The 21,455-nt window shown below is 33.7% G+C and overlaps 1 protein-coding gene, 1 non-coding gene and 1 pseudogene across 5 annotated transcripts in view; 2 read left to right on the plus strand and 1 right to left on the minus strand.

The window, feature by feature from the left end:
- Positions 1-21,455, minus strand: part of PDCD6IP (programmed cell death 6 interacting protein) — a 103,512-nt gene that overhangs the window by 38,739 nt on the left and 43,318 nt on the right. For 3 of the 4 annotated variants that reach the window (XM_077129862.1, XM_077129865.1, XM_077129864.1), the window contains 5 exons: positions 20,273-20,373; positions 17,854-17,985; positions 11,328-11,550; positions 9,691-9,814; positions 7,548-7,725 (listed from right to left, as the gene is read on the minus strand). In XM_077129862.1, the coding sequence (XP_076985977.1) occupies positions 7,548-7,725; positions 9,691-9,814; positions 11,328-11,550; positions 17,854-17,985; positions 20,273-20,373 (758 nt within the window). The remainder of the gene's footprint in view (positions 1-7,547; positions 7,726-9,690; positions 9,815-11,327; positions 11,551-17,853; positions 17,986-20,272; positions 20,374-21,455) is intronic. The other variant, XM_077129863.1, reaches the window with a different exon arrangement.
- On the plus strand, positions 4,352-4,983 carry LOC143657454 (low molecular weight phosphotyrosine protein phosphatase pseudogene; annotated as a pseudogene).
- LOC143658190 (U5 spliceosomal RNA) lies at positions 9,957-10,072 on the plus strand. The gene has a single exon (XR_013163192.1). It is a non-coding gene; the product is annotated as a U5 spliceosomal RNA (small nuclear RNA).

Here is a 21,455-nt window from a genome sequence, read left to right on the forward strand (position 1 = left end):
AAGGGATTGAGAAAACCTTCTCAACTGCAAGGGGGAAGAGAGAAATGAGACAAAATTAAGTGTTAGTGGCTGAGAGATTTCAAACAGAGTTGAGAGGTTATCCTGGAGTTATTCTTACGCATTATACAGATAACCCCTTTATAGTTTAAAGTGTATTAGAAAGGCTATAGAGAAGTGCATAAAACTGTAGAGCTATGTTCCATAGCCATGTTTCTTGAAGATGATCACATAAAGATATCTTTCACAAAGTGATTGTGTGATTGTGAAAACCTTGTCCTGATGCTCCTTTTAGCTACATTATGGGCAGAGGAGTAAAAAATATGAATTATTAAAAAAATAGGGGGAACAAATATTAAAATTAATTGGGTAGAGGGAAATACTAGTAGTCAATGAGAGGGAGGGGTAAGAGGTATGGCATGTATGAGTTTTTTCTTTTTTCTTTTTATTCCTTTTTCTGGAGTGATGTAAAAGTTCTAAGAAATGATCATGGTGATGAATATAACTGTGATAATACTGTGAGCCACTGATTGCACACCAAGCATGTATGTTCAAATGTTAAGAATTTTCCTGTTTGTGTGTTGCTTGGTTTTATTAATTAACAACAACAAACAAAGAAGCCTGGGAGGAAGAAGAAAGAAGAAGAATGGAATCAGAAAATACTCAGTACAGATCAACAGCAGCAGTTTTTGTCTCTGACTTGAATACTACTTGAATCAGAGATGAGTGGTGCCTAGGGGGCTTATGGAGTGCAAAAGAAAAGCTACAAAGGCATGCCAAGCAGTAACTCTCATCCATCTCCTATTTCACTTTAACAATAATAAACCAACTATCCAATCACTGATCTTCCCCTCACCTACAAACCAACTCCAACAGCGTGTACAAAAACTCAGGGAATAGTCTTACAGTTAGATAGCTCAACTTCACAGATGAATTTTCCATCCAAATACCTAACCAACACCATCTGCAAGACGAATTCAACAAAAAGAACTTAAACTGAAAAAAAAAAAGTTAATAAAACAATCATGACAAGACTTTAAAATAAAATATTCTTAAATCAAGGAAACCACAACACTCCATAAAAGTAGCAAATAAACTGACAAAAACCTTAAAATGAACTTTATCAGAACTCTGGAAGAATAAAAAAACACAAGGTGAATGCTTAATCAACAAAAAAATAGCAAACACCTGATTTAGCATTTAATGGACTGTACTGAATGACTAGCTGACCTTGAAGCTAATGGAAGAGCGACTTCAGAAGCCAAAAGTGACAAAGAAAACACACTTAAAAATAGCTCAGGACAGTTACAAAACAAGCAAACAATAGTTATGACAAGCAACAACTGGGGAGAAAGGAGAATCTGATTTCTAGTTGCCACATTATTATATAATATTCAAGATGTCCTATTTTTCACAAGAAATTACAAGGTGTTCTAGTTTGGTAGCTGCCAGAATGCAACACACCAGAGATGGGTTGGCTTTTAATAAAAGGGGGTTTATTTCATTAGTTCTTCAGAGGAAAGGCAGCTAACTTTCAACTGAGGTTCTTTCTTATTGCGAAGGCACAGGGTGATCTCTGCTGGCCTTCTCTCCACGCCTCTGGGTTCCAACAACTTTCCCCAGGGTGATTTCTTTCTGCATCTCCAAAGGCCTGGGCTGAGCTGCGAGTGCTGAGATGAGGTATGCTGAGCTGCTTGGACTGTGCTACACTGAGTCTCTCATTTAAGCACCAGCCAATTAAATCAAACATCATTCATTGCATCAGGCATGCCTCCTAGCCGACTGCAGATGTAATCAACAATGTTGAGGTTCACATGCCATCAGCTCATGTCCACAGCAATAGAACTAAGCACCTTCACCTAGCCAAGTTGACACCTAAATCTAACTACCACACAAGACATGCAAAGAACAAAGAAAAAAAAATGGCCCATATATAAAAAGCGTGCCTCAAAAAGCTGAAGCATTGGACTAAATAGACAAATACTTAAAAAAGCCACTATTTTACATATACTCAAAGAGCTCAAGGAAACCATGTATCAAGAAATAAAGGGAACCATGAGAACCATGTCTCACCAAAAAGAGAATATCATAAAGAGATATAAATCATAAAAAAAGACAAACAGAAATTTTGGAGTTGAAAGACAAGTTTGTCTTTCACCGAGATTACCCAATCTTGAGAATCAGAAAGAAAAAATGAAGAAAAAACAAAACCAGTGTCCTGCCATATAAGAAGTGTAAAGAGAGTCATTTAGGCTGAAATGAAAGGACAACAGATACTAACTCGAATCCACACAAAGAAATAAACACCAGTAAAGGTAACTACAGAGGTTAATATGCAACAGTTAACATACAGCAGATTATATTTTTAGTTTCTAACTCCTTTTTCCTATATGATTTAAAATAAAACTACACAAAATATGAATCATAAGTCTATATTGATAAGCACATGATATATAAAGATGTATCTGGTGACAATAACAATATGAAGGGAGGATGGAGTTATCTAGGAGCAAAGTATTTGTGCACTATTAAAATTAAGTTGGTAATAATGCAACCTATATTGTTATAAATTAAGGTGTTCTTTGTAATCCTCAGGGTAACCACTAATAAAATAACTTAATATATAGCAAAAGAAATAAGAAGGGATTATAAATGGTATACTAGAAAATAACTAAATAACACAAAAGAAAGCAGAATGGAGGAACTGAGAACAAAAAGATATGACATCCAAAGCAAACAGCAAAATGGCAGAAGTCCTCCCTTAAAAATAATTCCACTATATGTAAATGGATTAAACACTTCAGTTAAAGAGTTTGGCAGACTGGATTTTAAAAAAAGCATGATCCAACCACATGCTGTCTACAAGAGACATGCTTTAGATCCAAAGACACAAATAAGTTGAAATGAAAAGATGGAAAAAGATAATCCATGCAAGCTGTTAAAAGAGTTGGAATGCTATACCAATAAGAGACAAAATAGACTTTAATATTAAAAAATTATTACAAGAGACAAAGAAGAACATTATATAATAATAAAAAGGTCAACCCACAAAGAAGATATAACAACAATAACAAATATATATGCACTTAAAATAGCAGCCACAGAATATATGAAGCAAAAATTGGCAAAATTGAAGGGAGAAGTATACAGTTCAACAATAACAGTCAGAGATGTCGATAACCCAACTTCAATAACGGATAGAACTAGACATAAGAAAAACAACGAAATAGAAGATTTGGACAACACTATTAACTGGACCTCACAGATACATGCAAAAATATTCACCCAACAAGAGAATATACAATCTTCTTCAGTGCACAAAGAACATTCTCCAAAATCGACAATATATTAGACAACACAGTAAGTCACAATGAATTCGAAAACACTGAAATAATAGAAAGTATCTTCGGTATCCACAATAGAATGAAATTATAAATCAGTAACAGAGAAATCTGGAAAAGTCACAAATATGTGGAAATTCACACACTCTTAAACAACCAATGGGTCAAAGAAGACATCATCACAAAGGAGATTAAAAAATACTTTCAGATGGTTGAAAATGAAAACATAACACACCAAAACTTATAGGAGTTTTGACAGGAATACAACCTAAGCAGTGTTCAGAGGAAAATCTGTAGTGTAAATACCTATACTTAAAAAGGAGAAAGATCTGAAATCAATAACCTAATATTCCAACTTCAGGAACTAGAAAAAGTAAACTAAATCCAAAATTAGCAGAAGGAAGGAGACAATAAAGATTAGAGTGGAGATAAAAGAGAGAACAATCAATAGAGAGAAGTAACAAAACCGAAAGTTGTTTCTTTGAAAAAGCAAAAAGAATTGACAAACATTTAACTATACTGACTCCCCACCTTCCTTTTAAAAAAAGATAATTCCGGCGGGCCACAGCAGCTTAGTAGGCAGAGTTCTCACCTGCCATGCCGGAGACCCGGGTTCGATTCCCGGTGCCTGCCCATGCAAAAGAAAAACATAATTCCTATTACTAAAACTAGGAATGAAGGAGAGAGCATTTCCATCAACCTTACAAAAATAAAAAGAATTATAAAGAAACACTATGAGCAACTGTACACCAATAAGTTAACTAACTTTGAAGAAATGTACTAATTCCTAAAAATACACAAATTACCAAAACTGATGCAAGAAGAAATAGAAAATATGGATAGACCTGTAACAAGAAAAGAAACTGAATCAATAACCAAAAAAATAAATAAATAAAATTTCAACAAAGAAAAGTTCAGGACAAGCTGGCTTCACCAGTAAATTCTACCAAGGACTTAAAGTAATTCTAATTCTTCTCAAACTCTTCTCAAAAACTGAAGAGGAGAAAATACTTCCCAACTCATCCTCTGAGGCCAGTATTATCTTGATACCAATGCCAGAAAACGATATAAAAACAGTAAGCTACACGCTCACTCTATGTCTTTCTTTGTGGCTGAGAAGATGGCAGCACAGCCACCCAAATCGGTGCTGCTTGTATGTCTGGGTAACATACGTTGGTCACCCATTGCAGAAGCAGGTTTCAGAAAACTTGTAACTGATCAAAATATTTCAGATAATTGGAGGATAGACAATGCTGCAACATCCACTTATGAGTTAAGAAACCCTCCTGATTATCAAGGGCAAAATTGAAGCATGATATCCCTATGAATCAAGCTGCCCGGCAGATTACCAAAGAAGACTTTGCCACATTTGATTATATACTGTGTATGGATGAAAGCAATCTGAGATATTTAGATAGAAAAAGTAGTGAAGTTAAAAACTGCAAAGCAAAAATTGAACTACTGGGGAGCTATGATCCACAAAAACAACTTATAATTGAAGATCCCTATTATGGGAATGACTTGGACTTTAAGAGTGTGTACCAGCGGTGTGTTAGGTGCTGCAAAGCAATTTTGGAGAAGTAACAGTACAGCTGCATCCATTCACTGCTGAAGGCCAACAATGACTAACATCTTACAGCGATAGTCTAGGTTTTTCAATCAGGGTGTTAAAAGTGTAATGTTTCATAGCTCAAGACCACAACTTTTTTAATTGACTTGTTCATCTTCAAAAATAATTGTAGCTGGAAATCAATGTTGTGTGTGCACAAGAATTAATAAAAACCCCTGATTCACCTTATGGGGTACATTAAATGTTCTTAAACAAATTGGACCTCTTCTCTTTTCCGGGTTACAAAAACAGTGGAACAAACAAAATAGTAGAACCATAAAATACAATGTTTCATGTGTTTTGTAACAATCATTTCTTTCCAGTGTTTAACCTTAAGGTAGTATCCAGCGACAGCTAGCCTTCTAATATGCTTAATAATGATCTTAGTAAATAATTAAACATCACTTTTGATGGATCAATGTCTTTTCTTTACCTATACTACCTTTTTTTTTTTTTTTAACCTCAGGCCCTTTTACTGAATTACATACTACCCTAGTTTTAGGCTTTCACAATCTTGATTGCAAGTATTTTGATTCACACATACCCAGAGTGCACACTTGTATGTTAAAAGGAGAGGAAATAGAATAATTTATATATAAATCTTGAGCATTAGTCCTAATTTTTCTTTATCTAGTTTATTTCATGAGGAAATCAATTTTTTGCTCACATTTGGAGCACACTGCCTCTTGAAAATTTAATTCTATCCAGAAAGGACACTGTATGCTGTTTCATCATATGCTCACTTTGACAAATGTGTCTGCTTTATGTGCACATATAACCCAAATGTCAAATATTATATATTGGCTTATATAGGAAAAAATAGTTTAAAAAGCTGGAAAAAGGAATTACATTATGTTGGAGTCCTTAAATATGTGTTGTCTTCTTTTATCAGTGTTTCATTTATAGGGAATTACTGTGTACTTTAAGATAACTAATTTCAAATTCATTTGGCTACATAATAGAAAAGGTTGTTTCAAAATAAACAGGGAAGTATAAAAATACAATTGAAATGTTAAAAAAAAAAGAAAGCTACAGATCAACATCCTTTTGATAGATGCAAAATTCTCAACAAAATACTAGCAAACAAAATACAGCAACATCTGAAAAAGATTATACATCAAATCAAATGTGATCTGTCTCAGGAATGCAAGGGTGGTTCAACGTTCATAAATCAGTTAACACAATAAGCCCTGTAAGCAGCATGAAGAAAAAAATACGTAGGGTCATCCCAGTTGATGCAGAAAAGCATCTGATAAAATCCAACACAGCTTCGTGATAAAAACACTCAATAAACTAGGAACAGAAAGGAATTTCCTAAACCTCATGAAGAGTATCTACAAAATATCTACAGCTAACATACTTAATAGTGAAAGAGGGACAGTAGTGAAAGAGGGACAGTTTTTCCCTACGATCAGAAATAAGACAAGGATGTCCGCCCTCACCACCTGAATTCAACATTCTACTGAAAATTCTAGCCAGGGTAATTAGGTAAGAAAAAGTAATCTAGATTGCTAAGGAAGAAGCAAAACTATCTCCATATGCAGGTAACAGGAACTTACATAGAGAAAATCCTATAGAATCCACAAAATAACTATCAAAGAGAAACAAATTTAGCAAAGTTGCAGGATATACCATCGACATGCAAAAATTTTTAAACTGTATTTTTTAAACACTAGTGATGAACAATCTGAAAATGAGATAAAAAAAATTCCATTTTCAATAGCATCAAAAAGAATAAAATTATTTAGGAATAAACTTAACTATGGAGGTGCAAGGCTTGTACAGTGACAACTATGAAATTGTTGAAATTAAATAAGAACTAAATAAATGGAAATACATTCCATGCACTGGAAGAATATTGTTTAAAGGGCAATACTATTTTAACTTAATTAATCTTTTACATAACCTTGGGAGGTCAATATTCTCATCCCTAAGGTTGTACACTTAAGTACCCCACCCCTGCCCAAAAATACTTGAAAATGATGTAAATACAACATCCTCTCAAAGTTAACTGAAAAATCAAAACATCATCAACTACAGCACTAATAAAACACCTAAAAGAGACAAGTTGACGCCTAAACAGACAAGAGTCCATTATAAACACTATAGTTTTAAAATATTAATATATCTAAAGAAAATATCAATTAGGGAAAAGAGGTGAAGTCACAGTAAAAGGGCTGTAACATTGGAGAACATTTGGCTTTAGCCAAATGGAAACTCTGAGTGTTCCATTCCCATTAATAAAACACCACCTCTAACAGAAGATGGATGTGGTAGGCTTTTTATATAACTTTATGTCTGATTCATAGTTCACCAATCTGCCTATATTAGAAAGAAATCATTAATTATGAAGACTTAGAACAGTTTCTGTGACAGTAATTCCTCATATTATACTAGTTTCTCACAGTGGTCACTGACTTTCATTAATGGCATTAATTTACCCTTAATATATAAATTTCCACTCAATCAAAATTCCTCTCCTGCGGCCAAAGGGCAGGCTCTGGGATATAAGAAATCCACCTGTGAAATCACTTCTATCTTACTGAATTACCCAGGGATCACAGTGTTTTTATCTGAAGAGCAAATCTTTTTTCACATACCTCATCTAGGATTTCTCTATTTCTTTGTAGTAGTTCAGGTAACTCTTTGATCAACTGATCAACTGTCTGTATGCCTCCCTGTTCAATCACAGACATGGACTTGGTCAATATAGACTGAGGTACTGTATCTCCAGATACATCTTCAATTGCTGCTGGAAGATTAAGGGAAGCTAACACCCTGAAAAAATGAGATATTATGTCATCTAGAGGTCTAAACCACCCTTTAACACATCAATGTACTATATACAAACAAATAGCAATAGAGTTAGCATACACACAAAAAAGTGGATAAGCCTTAACAATGCAAACATAAAGGAAAAACAGAATCACTGATTCATAAAATTAAAACAAAATCTTTAAATAATTTAGTTATTAAGCTCGCAATTTGGAATTAAAAGCCAAAAAGAAAACCTATGGTAGCAAAATATACTACATACCTTTTGCTCACAGCTCAAAAAGTCTAAATTACTAGAAGTAAAAAAATTCTGTCTTTAAAAAAACAACAGTCTTTTACAATAATCTTGATTGTAACATAGTCATTGGGAAATTAGGAATAATATACAAAATATTTATAGCATCATACCATCTTGGCAAAACAGTTAATCTAAGTATTAAATTATAGAATCTTCATCTTTTCCCTTTTGTGGCACAATTACAATTCATCAGTTAATTAATTTAAATGATTGGGGGGAAAAAAACTTATCCATATCTATTAGGTAATGAGACAAAACAGGCAAATGAAATGATGTAATGCAGTGAACACACGAAAAAAATAAGCTGTCTGCAAACTCAGACCACCTCTTAATCATATAGTAGCATACTCTGGTTTTCCTGCTAAATAAAGAAAAATTACATCAGAATGTATGCATTCATCCAGAAATTTAATCTTATCAACAAATTGATTAGTCTAGCAAGCCAGACTATGAGATAATATTCTCAATACATGTATCTGACAAAGGACTTGCCTCCAAAATATGAGAACTCTTTAAGGATACATAAGAAAAACTCAATTTACAAAAACAAGCAAAAGATTTCAAGAGACACTTCACAGAAGATATCTGAACCACTACTAAGAACAAGAAAAGTTGCTCAACACCAGTAGTAACTAAGACAATTCAAATTAAACTACAATGAAATACTGTTAAACATGCACTAGAATGGTTAAAATTTCAAAAGACTGACAATACCAAGTGCTGGTGATGATGCAAAGCAACTACATTTCTTAAACAGTGTAGGTGGGAATATAAAATACAACAACCACAGTGGAAAAGAAACCAGAAATTCCTCATAAAGTTAAACATACACTAATCATACAACCCAGCAAATTTCACCCCTATTTACTGAGCAGAAATAAAAATAAATACCCACAAAAATATTAACATATGAACATTCATAACAACTTAAATGTCCATCAATAGGTGAAAGAATAAAAAAACTTTTTGACCATAAAATATACTTCTCAGCAATAAAACAATCAAACTAATATACACAACATAAATGAATCTCAAAAACACTGTGCTTAAGTGAAAGAAGCCACACACACAATATTCACTATGATGATTCTTTTTGTATAAACTGTATAAAAAGTAAAACTAATCTATTAGCATATAGTAATAATCTGGAACAAGGGGAGGGAAAATTGAAGGGAAAGAGGTATAGGGGAATTTGTTAGAGTAATGGCAATGCTCTCTTTCTTGCCTATGGTGGTGTTTACATAGGTATATACATTTATCAAAACTAATCAAGCTGTGCACTTAAAATGGGTGTATATTATTGGGTGCAAATTATATCTAAAAATTTTAAACACCAATAAATTATTTCCCTAGTCTTCCTCTTATTTCAGTTATATTTCTTCCAACTATAATATATTTGCTGGAGCTTAATAAAACGTCCTCAAGAAATTTGTGTGTATGTGTGTGTGTGTGTATATCTGTGTATTTGTGTATGCATCCATATTTGGTATTTCATATAACATTAACATTTTTAGCTCCAAGCCCAGAAAACTAACATGTTCATAGAAACTATTAAGTAGAACTACTTCTATTTAATACAGACTATCGTTAAATAACAATCAAACAGAAAACTTTAGAACTTTACAGATAAATTTATGACAGCTAAGCACTATGTACATAGTTTAACCTACCCATTTGCCAAAGTAGTGGCTTCTCTCATTTGAGCAATTGATCTGTTCACCAAGTCAGCTTTCCTTTGATTATAGGCAGCCAAAGACTGCTGCACTGACACAGGAACCATCTTCTCAAATAGATCTAAAATTAGGAATGGAAATTTCAACAAAATGTTATGACAAAAACTCAAACTGAAAAATAATTAATCATATTTTCTTTCCAATATCACACAAAGAATCTACAAAAATTTAAAGATCAAAATTAAGAAATAAAAATAAACAGAACATATGGTTTCTCTTCAGATCGTATAAATCTTTCGCTTTTTACTAAAGATCTCTGTGGAGAGAAACAATAGCAAGTTACAAGACTAATTTTTTGAGGTCTTGCTTTGACAAGACCAAATTTAAGCTGTCAAAATCAGAAGCTTAACTTACTAAGAAGCAAACATCTAAGCAAGAAAAATAAATAAGTAAATAGAACAAAAAAGATCAAAATTAAAACACTATTGAAAGCACAATGACAAAGAGAATTTATAGATTGCTATATACATGGATACAGGTAATAATGAAAGCCTTTTCCTTGAACTTAATATTCTTGGCTTTCTGAGATATATGTCTGTAACTGAGTTAAAGCATTTGGGATGAGGGAGAAAAGTTACACACAAGAAAATTTTAAAAAATAATCTTTTATTAGATTGACTAATGGATAGGCCACAGAGTCAGGTTTTGATTTTCAGCTCCATCTCTTCCTAATAATTTGCTTCCTTGGGCAAATTACTAAATCACTCTGTGCACATCAGTATTTTCAACAGTCAAATGGGGATAATAACGCATGTACCTCATGGGGTTGCTGTGAGAAATAAATGAGTCAATATTTCTAAAGCATTTTAAAGGGTCCCTGGGTCAGGGTAAACACTTTGTGTTTGCTAAACAAAAACAGGTTTTTAAAAAAATCACCCTTTCCCAATAAGTTAGAATATTATCCATGGGTTTCCACCTAGAGGCTATGTTTTACTTGTATCTAGTCAAGGATATTATCGTCTTTCTTTAACTTATATAACTCTAGAACTTTACATATTTAAAGTCATACTTATACATGTTTATTTTTAATGAAAGCATCCTAATATAACAAATCTCACATTATAACAAAATAACAAATGCTGGTTTCAAGTCCTTATCATTATTCAAACATACAAAAACTCAAGTTTTCTGACTCTGTTGTACACATTCTTTTTTTTTTTTTTTTTTTTAAAGGAAAGACAGAGAGAAGGAAGGAAGGATAGAAGGAAGGAAGGAAGGAAGAAAGGGAAACATCTTTAAACATTTTCTTGTTTTATTGTATTCTGTTTCTCCGTTTTTGTTACATGGGCTGGGGCCGGGAATCGAACCGAGGTCCTCCGGCATAGCAGGCAAGCACTTTGCCCGCTGAGCCACCGCGGCCCGCCCTGTTGTACACATTCTTTATATAGGTTTTATTACCTTTTATTTTCCATCTTAAAATTTCCCTAAGGCCACCACAATATTTAATTTTAATCTCACATCCATTTTGAACATGTACGAAAATTATAAATTCAATGCATATATAATGGGAATTATATGACTTTACATTAATACTGGAGTTAAGATAAGATTAAAGTGCTGAATACTTGACATACCAGTGAATTTCTGGCTGATGGGTACATTGACTGGGGTAGATTTCACAAGTGTGGCTTTGCCAATAGGATCTAGATCTTTAAGGTCTGGAACGCGATCATGATAAATGAAGTCATTATCCTTTTTAGCCGCAGTAAGGGCACGGTTGATTTTGTCAGAAAAATCCTTCACATTGACATATTCATCATAGCGAGATGCCACTGTTTTAATCAATTCTGCAGCATGCTAAAAAAGAAAAACATCAAAAAAATAACTTTTCTTTCTCTTCCTCAAACAAGCACTGGTTTTAAAACAAAGGGAAAAAAATAATTTTAAGGACTTCTCAACAATGTGGCTGACAGGATAACCTGGATATTCTCCCATTACAAAATACATAAAAACTGAAGAGAAATATATAGCAGGCATGACACATGGTAACCTGCCAAGAAAGTAAAAGAAAGCCATGGGCCAATGAAACAAAGAAGAAAGTGAAAAAGAGAATAAGTATAAACTGACATTAGGAAAGAACGGCTACTGAATTATTTCTGTTATCCAAAGGACTAGCATTTTAATGCCATCATGTAGACCTGAGACAAGAGGTCTTAAGATTTCATGAGAGAGAACTAAGATGCATACCCTTCACCCCCCACATATGAAAGCAAGAACCTTAAAGGTTTATCCCCTCAGTGAAAGGGAGGATTAGGAAATATTATCCAGCCACACAGAAAGTAAATAAAGAAGCACGTCTGTCTCAGCATGAGTATAAAATTAAAAAAAGAAAATAGAGCCTCTCCATATAATCTGCAAAATGAGCATATGTCTCATACAAATTCAGAGTTTAAATTACATTACTTAGGTGATATTAGACTTAGTAACAGCCAATAAAATAGACAATAAGGTCAAAAGCATTATTAACGATAAATTCAGTACATAATATCAGGACACAATCCCCACCATCAACAGAAAGCAAAATGACCAGATGGTCAAATAGTGGGTAATAGCCAAATAACTAGAGAATGTGTAGTGAGAACTGACAAAATCAAAGAAAGAAACTGAACAAAAATCCAAAATCAATTAAGAAAGGAAGACTGATAAATGTATATAAGAAGCAATAGGGAGAATAAACAACACAGAAACCATAGTAAAAGACATACAGAACAAGAGAAAAGTGAAGAAAATTCAAGAAGTTAGGTTGAGAAGGGGAGGCTGTTACAAATTACAGATTTAAGATACTTATACACCAAATACGATGTGAGACACTGGATCCTGATTTGAACAAAACAAGTATAAAAAGATACTTTAGAAAATGAGAGAATACCAAATTAGATTTGGATATCAACATATTATATTAATTATTAATTAGTATTAATTTTGCTAGATGGGATAATGGCACTGTGGCTTAATTTTTTAAATCTTATCTACTAGATAAACATACTGAGATACTTGAGGATGAAATATGTCTGAGAAAATTTTGAAATACTCTAGAAAAATAAGGGAAGGGGAAAACAGATTAAACACAAATAGTAAAATATTGATAATCACTGAAGGTGGGTAATGAACATTTAATGGTTCATACTTTTGTATATGCTCAAAACTGTTTCATAACATAGTTACATAAAAAATAAAACATATAAAAGCATAAACAAACAAGAACAGTCAGGACCATTCTAGAAAATAAAACGAGAGATGACAATATCTATCAGGCATTAAAACAGCCTTAAGGGTTGAAGATTAATGGTAAGAAACTGAAGCATGAACAGATAATCAGACCAATGAAACAGAACAAAAAGTTCAGAAACAGACCTAGATACATATGGTGAATTTAGTATATTATAAACACAGAATCAGTGAGGTAAAGAAAGTCATTTTAACAAATTATTTGGGGATAACTGGGACAAATAAAAGTTGGGATCACTATGTTACATCATATATAGGGATAAACCCCAAGTGGATTAAAGATCCGAAAAGTAAAACATAGAAGCACAAAAGCTACAAAAAAAACATGGGTTGATTCCTTTGTGGACTTGGAGTGGTCCCTGGAGAGACTTTTAAATCAAGGCTCAAAATACAGAAGCCATAGTAGACAGAAATTAATATATTTAATTGTCTAAAGGTCAAAATCTTGTAAACAAACAAAAACACATGTAAAGAGCTCAAAGTTTCAAGGCACAAATTAGAAAAAAACTTCCATTAATATTGCAAAGGCTAATCTGTTTAATATATAAAGGGCTCCTAAAAATAAAGAAAAAGATCAATAAAAAAGAAAAATATGCAACAGCCATGAAAAAAAGTTTATATATAAATACAAATGGCCCTTAAACAGTTACTCAACCTAACTTGTAAGAAAAACACATATTAAAATTACAGAGAGGGTGGGTCATGGTGGCTCAGCAGGCAGAGTCCTCACCCAGAGACCCGGGTTTGATTTCTAGTGCCTGCCCATTTAAAAGAAAAAAATTACAGAGAAATTGTATTGTGGCTATGCCTTCAAAAAAGTCCTTATATACAAGAACACACATCAAAAAATTTATATTCAAATGGATGAAATGATATGATTTCTGGGATTTGATCAAAAAAATAAAGTGCGGAAAAGGGGGAGTACAAACTAAGAATGGCCATGACTGATAATGTTTCAGCTGGTGGTTCATTTTTCTATTCTATTTTTTATGCACGTTTGAAAATTTCCATAATAATTTTTAATTTAAAAAGATGCTTTAAGAAGTCCCTTTGGGGGATTAGAGATAAAGGAGGAAATATTAAACTTCCCCATCTGGGGAATTACTGATATTCTCATTAGCAGGGGGTCAACCAATAGGCTGAGTCCTCAATGTTGGGGCTCGACCCTATGAAACTTATTCTTGCAAAGGAGAAGCTAGACCTATTTATAATTATGCCTAAATATCATCCCCAGAGACTCCCCCTTGTTGTTCATATGTGGCCTCTCTCTCTAAGCCAACTTGGCAGGTAAACTCACTGCCCTCCCCACTATGCGGGACATGACTCCCGGGGGTGTAAATCTCCCTGGTAATGTGGGACAGGACTCCCAGGATAACCTGGAACCTGGCATCAAGGGACTGAGAAAGCCTTGTTGACTAAAAGGGAGAAGGAAACAAAATAAAGTTTCAGTGGCTGAGAGATTTCAGAGTCAAAAAGGTTATCTTGGAGGTTATTCTTATACATTCTATAATAGCCATTTTTAGTTTATGGTGCATTGGAGTGACTGGAGGGATAACTTCCTAAATACAACCTACTATCACACTTAAGAAAACTAACAATACCTCCGAAGAATCAACTTTACTATCCCACTGAGTCCCTCATTAATGAGTTAAATCTCTGAGATGTATTCCCTCTATATGTGACGGGTTTTTAAATCTTTATACCTATATGTTTTTATATCGTTTTGAAAACTGTACTTAGCAACTCCGGAAATTCCAAAATGTCCAAAAGGACTCATTTTCTGGAGCCAAAGAAACTGCATTATCTGAAAAGTATACCTCATTTGGCTATATAAGCCCAGGTATAACTTCTCTGGGCTCTAGAAGTGAATTCTAAGCAGCAATTTAATCTTTGCTATTAAGGTTTTGACTTTCCTCACTCTGTGTCTTTGTCTTTGCTTCTAGTTTGCACACAACTGATAAGTTATTTCCCTTTAATGGCACCAATGACTGGAAAGTTGGTTTAATGGTGCAGAACATCTAATGATCTTTATTAGGATGAAGGGATATATTCTTCTGTACTGGGTGAGACATCAGGAAATCTGGTTTGCTGGTCATCTTTTTTTGTCTTTTTGTTCTGTTAGTTATTTGTGAGTTCAAGTCAATTAAAAAATATATATCATGCCCACTGGCAAAAGGGATAGATAGCCCTCTGAGACATCAGACAGCCTCTGAATGTGTGTGTTCTGTGTTAACTTTTGACTGTTACTAAAGTTGTAATAGTGAAATCACAAACTCTGTCAATAGCTGAGAAGTCTTCACCTCTCGTTGTATGAGCCTGAAATAGTTTCCTTTTCCCAAATGGTATTTAAAAATCATATTAATTTTTTTTAAAAGGAGCTCTTCTATGATTGGTTTACAGAGACTAAGTAAGCATTTGCATCTAATGGTCCCAGAATTTCTAGAAAATAACTTCTCAGGGTTTAAATAGGCTAGCCTTTCTAAAAAATAAATCCTTCACATGCAAATTCGTTACTCAAAAGCATTTTTACACTAGAATCTAAGTTCACTTCATCAAAGTGAATCCCTAGAGAAAGTAGGGATAATTTGGGTTTTATTAAAAAATCTTCGATTCTGACAGTGTGGAATAAAATATAAGCATACATCTTATTTTTCATAAGATGGATTTATTTTCTCACAAAAAGAGAATTCTGAAACATCCACTCCATGTTTAAATTCCCTTAACTGTACTCTTCCTACCCTGTACTAACCAATACTCAAAATACAAAATCACTCCTATTAACAACCCTTTTCCTGTGACAAAGTTGCCCCCAGACAGCACAGAAAGTTTCTAACGAGCCCTCAATGCAGATACTATGGATACAGCTGCACAGAAGGTACTCTGCTGTTTGCAAGAGCCATTTTATGTATATAATATATAATGTATATATAACCACTGTCCTTCTCAACTGCAGAATTACATGCCCCAAATCTTAGAACAAGGTTAGGCCACAATATAGTACACAAGGTTAACACTATATCTTCCTGGGGCACAATATTCAGAATAACTTCCCTTTATTATTTTTAATTTTGTTGTAGTTTCATGCATATAACCCAAAACCTTCCATTTTAATCACTTTCAAGTGTTCAATTTAGTGATATTAATTACATTCACGATATTGTGCTACCATTACCAACAACTATTACCCCAATTTTTCCATGACCACTAACATAAACTCCACACCCATTAAGAAATAACTCCTTTTCACTGGCCCATCCCTTGCCCCTATAATTTACTCTGTCTATGAAATATGCTTGTTCTAGGCATTTTGTATAAGTGAGATCATATAATACTTGTTTTGTGTGTGTCTGGCTTATTTCACTCAACATGTCTACAAGGTTCACCATGTTATAGCAGGCATTAGGATTTCATTTCACATTAACGCTGAGTAATATTTCATTGTGTATATATACCACAGATTATTTATCCATTCATCTACTGATGGACACTTGGGCTGCTTCCAACTTTAGGCAATTGTGAATAATGCTGCTATAAACACTGTTCAAGTCCCTGATTTCAATTTCTTTGGGTATATGGCTGGTCATATGGTAATTATACGTTCAACTTTCTGAGAAACCACCAAACTGATTTCCACAATGGTTGTACCAATTTACAATGCCACTAACAATGTATAAGGGTTTCAATTTTTCTGCATCCTCACCCACACTTGTTATTTCTGATTTTTTAATAACTGCCATCCTAATGGGTGAGAAAACGTTATCACATGGTGGTCTGGAAATGTATTTCCCTTATGACCAATAATGCTGAGTATCTTTTCATATGTTTATTGGCCAAACGTATATTTTGTTTGCAGAAATGACTATAAGTACTTCACCCATTTTTAACTTTAGTTATTTGTCTTTTTGTTGAGCTGCTAGAATATTTTTATATAAAAATGAACATGGATAAAAATAAAATTGAATGCAAAGTTTACAAGAATTTTTTTGTTAAAATATGAGACTTCAAAAACCATGCAGTACCAATCCATCTCTCAGTTACCTCCTCTGGCCTGAAGGCCCCACCACTGTCCTCCAGAGCTGCCAGGGGTCAAGTACTAGCTCTGAGACTACACAATAGATGTGCCAGCTGGCCAGCCAGGCCCCAACACAGCATTCCCAGCTGTTCCTCACCCCCTCAGGATGCCTGACAGCTGGATCCACAAGGGTTCTGGAGACCTTACCATGGCCTGGCATTTTGTAATTGCCGCATATTTAGTGTTAAGCCTCCTGACCCCAGTGCAAATCCCTGCGTTTTGCTCTCTCCTAAACAAATGTAAACAGGCGCCTGCAAGGAGAAGGTACTGAATACCTTTTTTTAACCCATAAACATTCTTACAAAGAATGTCTCACTAGGAGCTAGGACATTCATCAACCCAAGACCAACTCCTGGATAACAGGAATAGGGAGTTTTATAGAAAAAAAGTGAAATAAAGATGGACGGAAAATAAAAACACACACACGCACACAAAACCATGCAGTAGGTTACCAGGGGGAGAAGGGAACGGGAGTTAATGCTTAATGGGTAGAGTTTCTGTTTGAGATGAAGGAAAAGTTTTAGTAATGGATACTGGTGAGGTAGCATGACATTGTGAATGTAATTAATATCCCTGAAATATATACTTAAAAGTGGTTAAAGTGGGAATTTTATGCTGTTTATAGGTACATCAATAAAATTTTTTTTAAAAAACATGCAGGATATAAAACCTAAACCTATAAATAGTCATTTTAGATAGGGCAGTAAGTAGAAAGTTTTTTATGAGTTAAACCAAGGAATATCACTAGGTAAAAAAATGGAGACACAAGTTACTTAACTGTTTATTTCTAATACACTCACCTGTAACCTTGCAATCTCTTCTCCAAATTTCTTCTGCTGTTTCGCCAAGATAGACTGGTGGTATTCAGCATTGGCTTGCATGATACAGTGCTTTGCAGCCAAGACAGGGAACACCTCCTGGAAATAAAAATACTGACCAGGGAAGAGTCCAACCACACAAACCACCACAGACAACATGGGATGCAGGAAGAAAAAGGAAAAGGAGACAGAAATTAGAATCACCCTATTAATGGTTTAGAGATAGGTTAGTCATTAGGTGTAAACAGAGAAGACCACATGATTTTGCATGGAATGGATTTGATTAACTCAATTTTTTCTTCCAAATTAAATTAAGGGGTGGTGTTTTTTTTGACTGTTCAATACAGCCAATTTAGGTTTTTGCAATTCTCTTTAAAGAAGCCATGAAGTCAACATTTTGTTTACAAAGAAGAAAGGAAAGCATGCATTAGAAAGAGAAGTAGAGTGGACATTCACAGAGGAATACCAAGTGCAGGGCTTTAGAAGTTTTCTTATGAGCCATGACCCAACCCTTAGAGTTAACTAAACCACCATTACTCACATATATTAATGAAATAGCTCTAAAGCTGACTGTTTCATCATGTTTAAAAGACAAAAGACAGTAAAGTAAATTCCCACTTAAATTCATATCCTAAGAGACTTTTCAATAAAGATAATTTTTAGCCATATAAAAATTATTTAGTATAACATAAACACTAACACTTCAGTATTACATACTCATAACACATAACAGATGAAAAAACACCACTAAGTTAATAACTAATAAGAAGATAAAGTATTATCTTGCCCTAAATTATTTTGAAAGGAAAATTCCAGGCAAAATTAATTTTAAAGATACAAAGACCTGAACTAGAAAAGCAGTTATATTGGTAGAGGCTCCTCCAAAATGCCAAATCCTAGCCTGCAACCCAAAGTTTTTATGAAGCACATGTCATATAAAATCCAAGAAATATACTAGACAATTATTGTCTTGACAAAAAACCCTGAGATTCAAAAACTGGATCACTACCTTGCGTGCTTTCCTATCTCCCAGTAAAGATTTCTATCCTCCTGGATCACTACTTGCAGGTACTCCAGTTTTAAAACTAGAATATGAAAATACCTTATGAACTTTATTAGTAAAAAGGGAAAAATACATCCAGATCTCAAACTGCACTCATGCCAGTTCTCAAGGTAAGACTGGAGCAACTTGATACTTAAAAGGAGATTTTCAAGGAATACCAGGAATGCTGCAGAGATGGATTCCAAGTCCTTGTAGGTCACATTCTTCTCTCCATGAGGACTGAGCTAATGGCCCAACAGGATGTAACGATACACTGTACAGCTGAACATGAAGTCTTTTAGACGAAAAACAGGTGAGAGGAGATCCAAAGTCTCTTTTTATGAGTAACACTATTATAAACCAAGAGTCCTGGGCAAATTTCTAATGAGCTCTCGGCATATTTTGAATCCCCATGAATCTTCACATTAATTCCACTGTTGTTCATTTTCTGACTAATGTGTACTGCTGATACACTTATGTGCTTTTTACTTCACTCATGTAGGCCACAACTTCATAATTCGTAAAAATTCCTAAATATAACTAATAAATCAGAAACTCCCCTACCAAAAAGCATGGATCAAAATACCATATGCTATCACACCAATGAAACTATCTGCTTAAACATTTCTGAAGAAGAATAGATGAAACACACTATAACTCAGTTTCTAAGTTTCCTTTTTAAGTTATTCAAAATTTACTTGTTTGCTAGTCTATGCAACTGCTTTGTCATTTACAAGTGATCACCACTGAACAGCCTTTTCAATTGCCTCTTCAGAAAAGTTTACACCAAAACTTAATACTTCAAATTTATGTGATATATGGTTTAAAATGCTTGCTTTTCCTAAGCTGTCCAATAGCAGCCCAATTTTCTATCCCTGTTGACAAAACTTAATGCTATCCAAAGTATTGGATGAAATCGCTCTCTTTTTCTTTTTCTTTATTCTTGTTTTTGTGTTTTCTGTTAAATCTCAGCTTTCAAAAACAGAAAATAATTAAAAGTGTGAATAATCAAAATACTCAAATATTCATGCTTGTACCACATCACCAATGATTCAAAAGTACACAATTCTTTGATCTGATAAGATTATTGGAGCCAGACAGTCAAAAATTTTCAGAAAGAGTTTTACTTAGAAAAACAAGTTCAGTAAAGGGTAAAGATATAGGCATCCCACACCTATAAGAAAATTTGTCATGAATTTTAAATTTAAAGAAATATTTCTTCAAACATAATTTTCAAATGCTTCTCTTAAAATTTCAAATTTCTTTATAATAAACAATTTTCAACTTGTTTCTTTTTATAAAAATGTTCATATATTCCACATGCAAAATAATCAACTATTTAAAAAAACAATAACTGACCTTGGGTAGAGTATCTTTGTACTGACACTGCTTGAAAGCATCACCAAAATAATCTGCAGCCTGATTAGCCAATTTAGCTATGATGGCATCTTTCATTTTATCTGAAATAAAATATTTACTGATCATTATAATAAAAATGAGATACTCTGATATATCATGACTCAGTATAGAAACTGAGATTACAAGTTTGTACGCTTGTCTAAAAAGAGAGCTCCTTATTGATGAAATCAATTCTTCTATATTAAACTATAATTATCCCAAAAGCAAATCCATACAGACAGAAAATAGATGAATGGTTCCCAAGGTTCAAGATTTCTTTCTGAGGTGATCACAATTTTCTAAAATAAGACAGTGGTCACAGTTGCACAGTTCTGTGAATATACTAAAAACCAATGAATTGTATACTTCAAAAGAGTGAATTTAATGATATACAAATTATATCTCAGTATAAAGCTATTTTTTTAAAACTTGATTATTCTAGTTCATTTCTCTTCCACATGACTGCTCCCTTATTTTCAAGTTTTCCATACTTACATATTCAACCCATATCTCAATCTCTAATTTCAATTTACAGGCTTTATAAGAACTATTCTTATTCCTTCATTCACAGGGCAAGCAACTGCCTGGATGACTTCTTCTTATCATTTAGGTCCAGTTTAAACAGGACATCCTCAAAGAAACCTTTCTTGACTAATGGATCTAAATTACCATTATTCTTCCTACTTCTTTCCCCACAACCAGATCAAAGCCACAAATATCTAATCCATTCTTATTTTCTCCAGAGAGCTTGACCTCTCTCTACATAATTTCTTGCTTACTGTCACTCCCCACAGTAACATGTAGGCTTCTTGAAAATGGGGACCTAGTCTGCCAACTCTGTTTATCTAGAACCTAGAATAATCTAGAACCTGTTTATCTAGAACATAAATGAATGAATATTTGCCATATTACAAATATACATAAACACAATTGAGAGTTCAGTGTTTAAGGACAACAAAGCTAACTGTTCATTTCATAGTAAGACTTCAAACACAGCCTACAATCTTAAATATGCATTTGTACCACCATGAATCTGAAAAAAGAGACGAAAATTTTCAATAAGCCATGTGTCAAATTCAATAAGGAAAGCTCTACATTTTGTCACCTTCGTAGTTTAAAAGTCTATCACTTTTTTTCACATGCA

Source organism: Tamandua tetradactyla, chromosome 15 (genome assembly GCF_023851605.1).
Source record: "Tamandua tetradactyla isolate mTamTet1 chromosome 15, mTamTet1.pri, whole genome shotgun sequence".
NCBI classification, from domain to species: domain Eukaryota; kingdom Metazoa; phylum Chordata; class Mammalia; order Pilosa; family Myrmecophagidae; genus Tamandua; species Tamandua tetradactyla.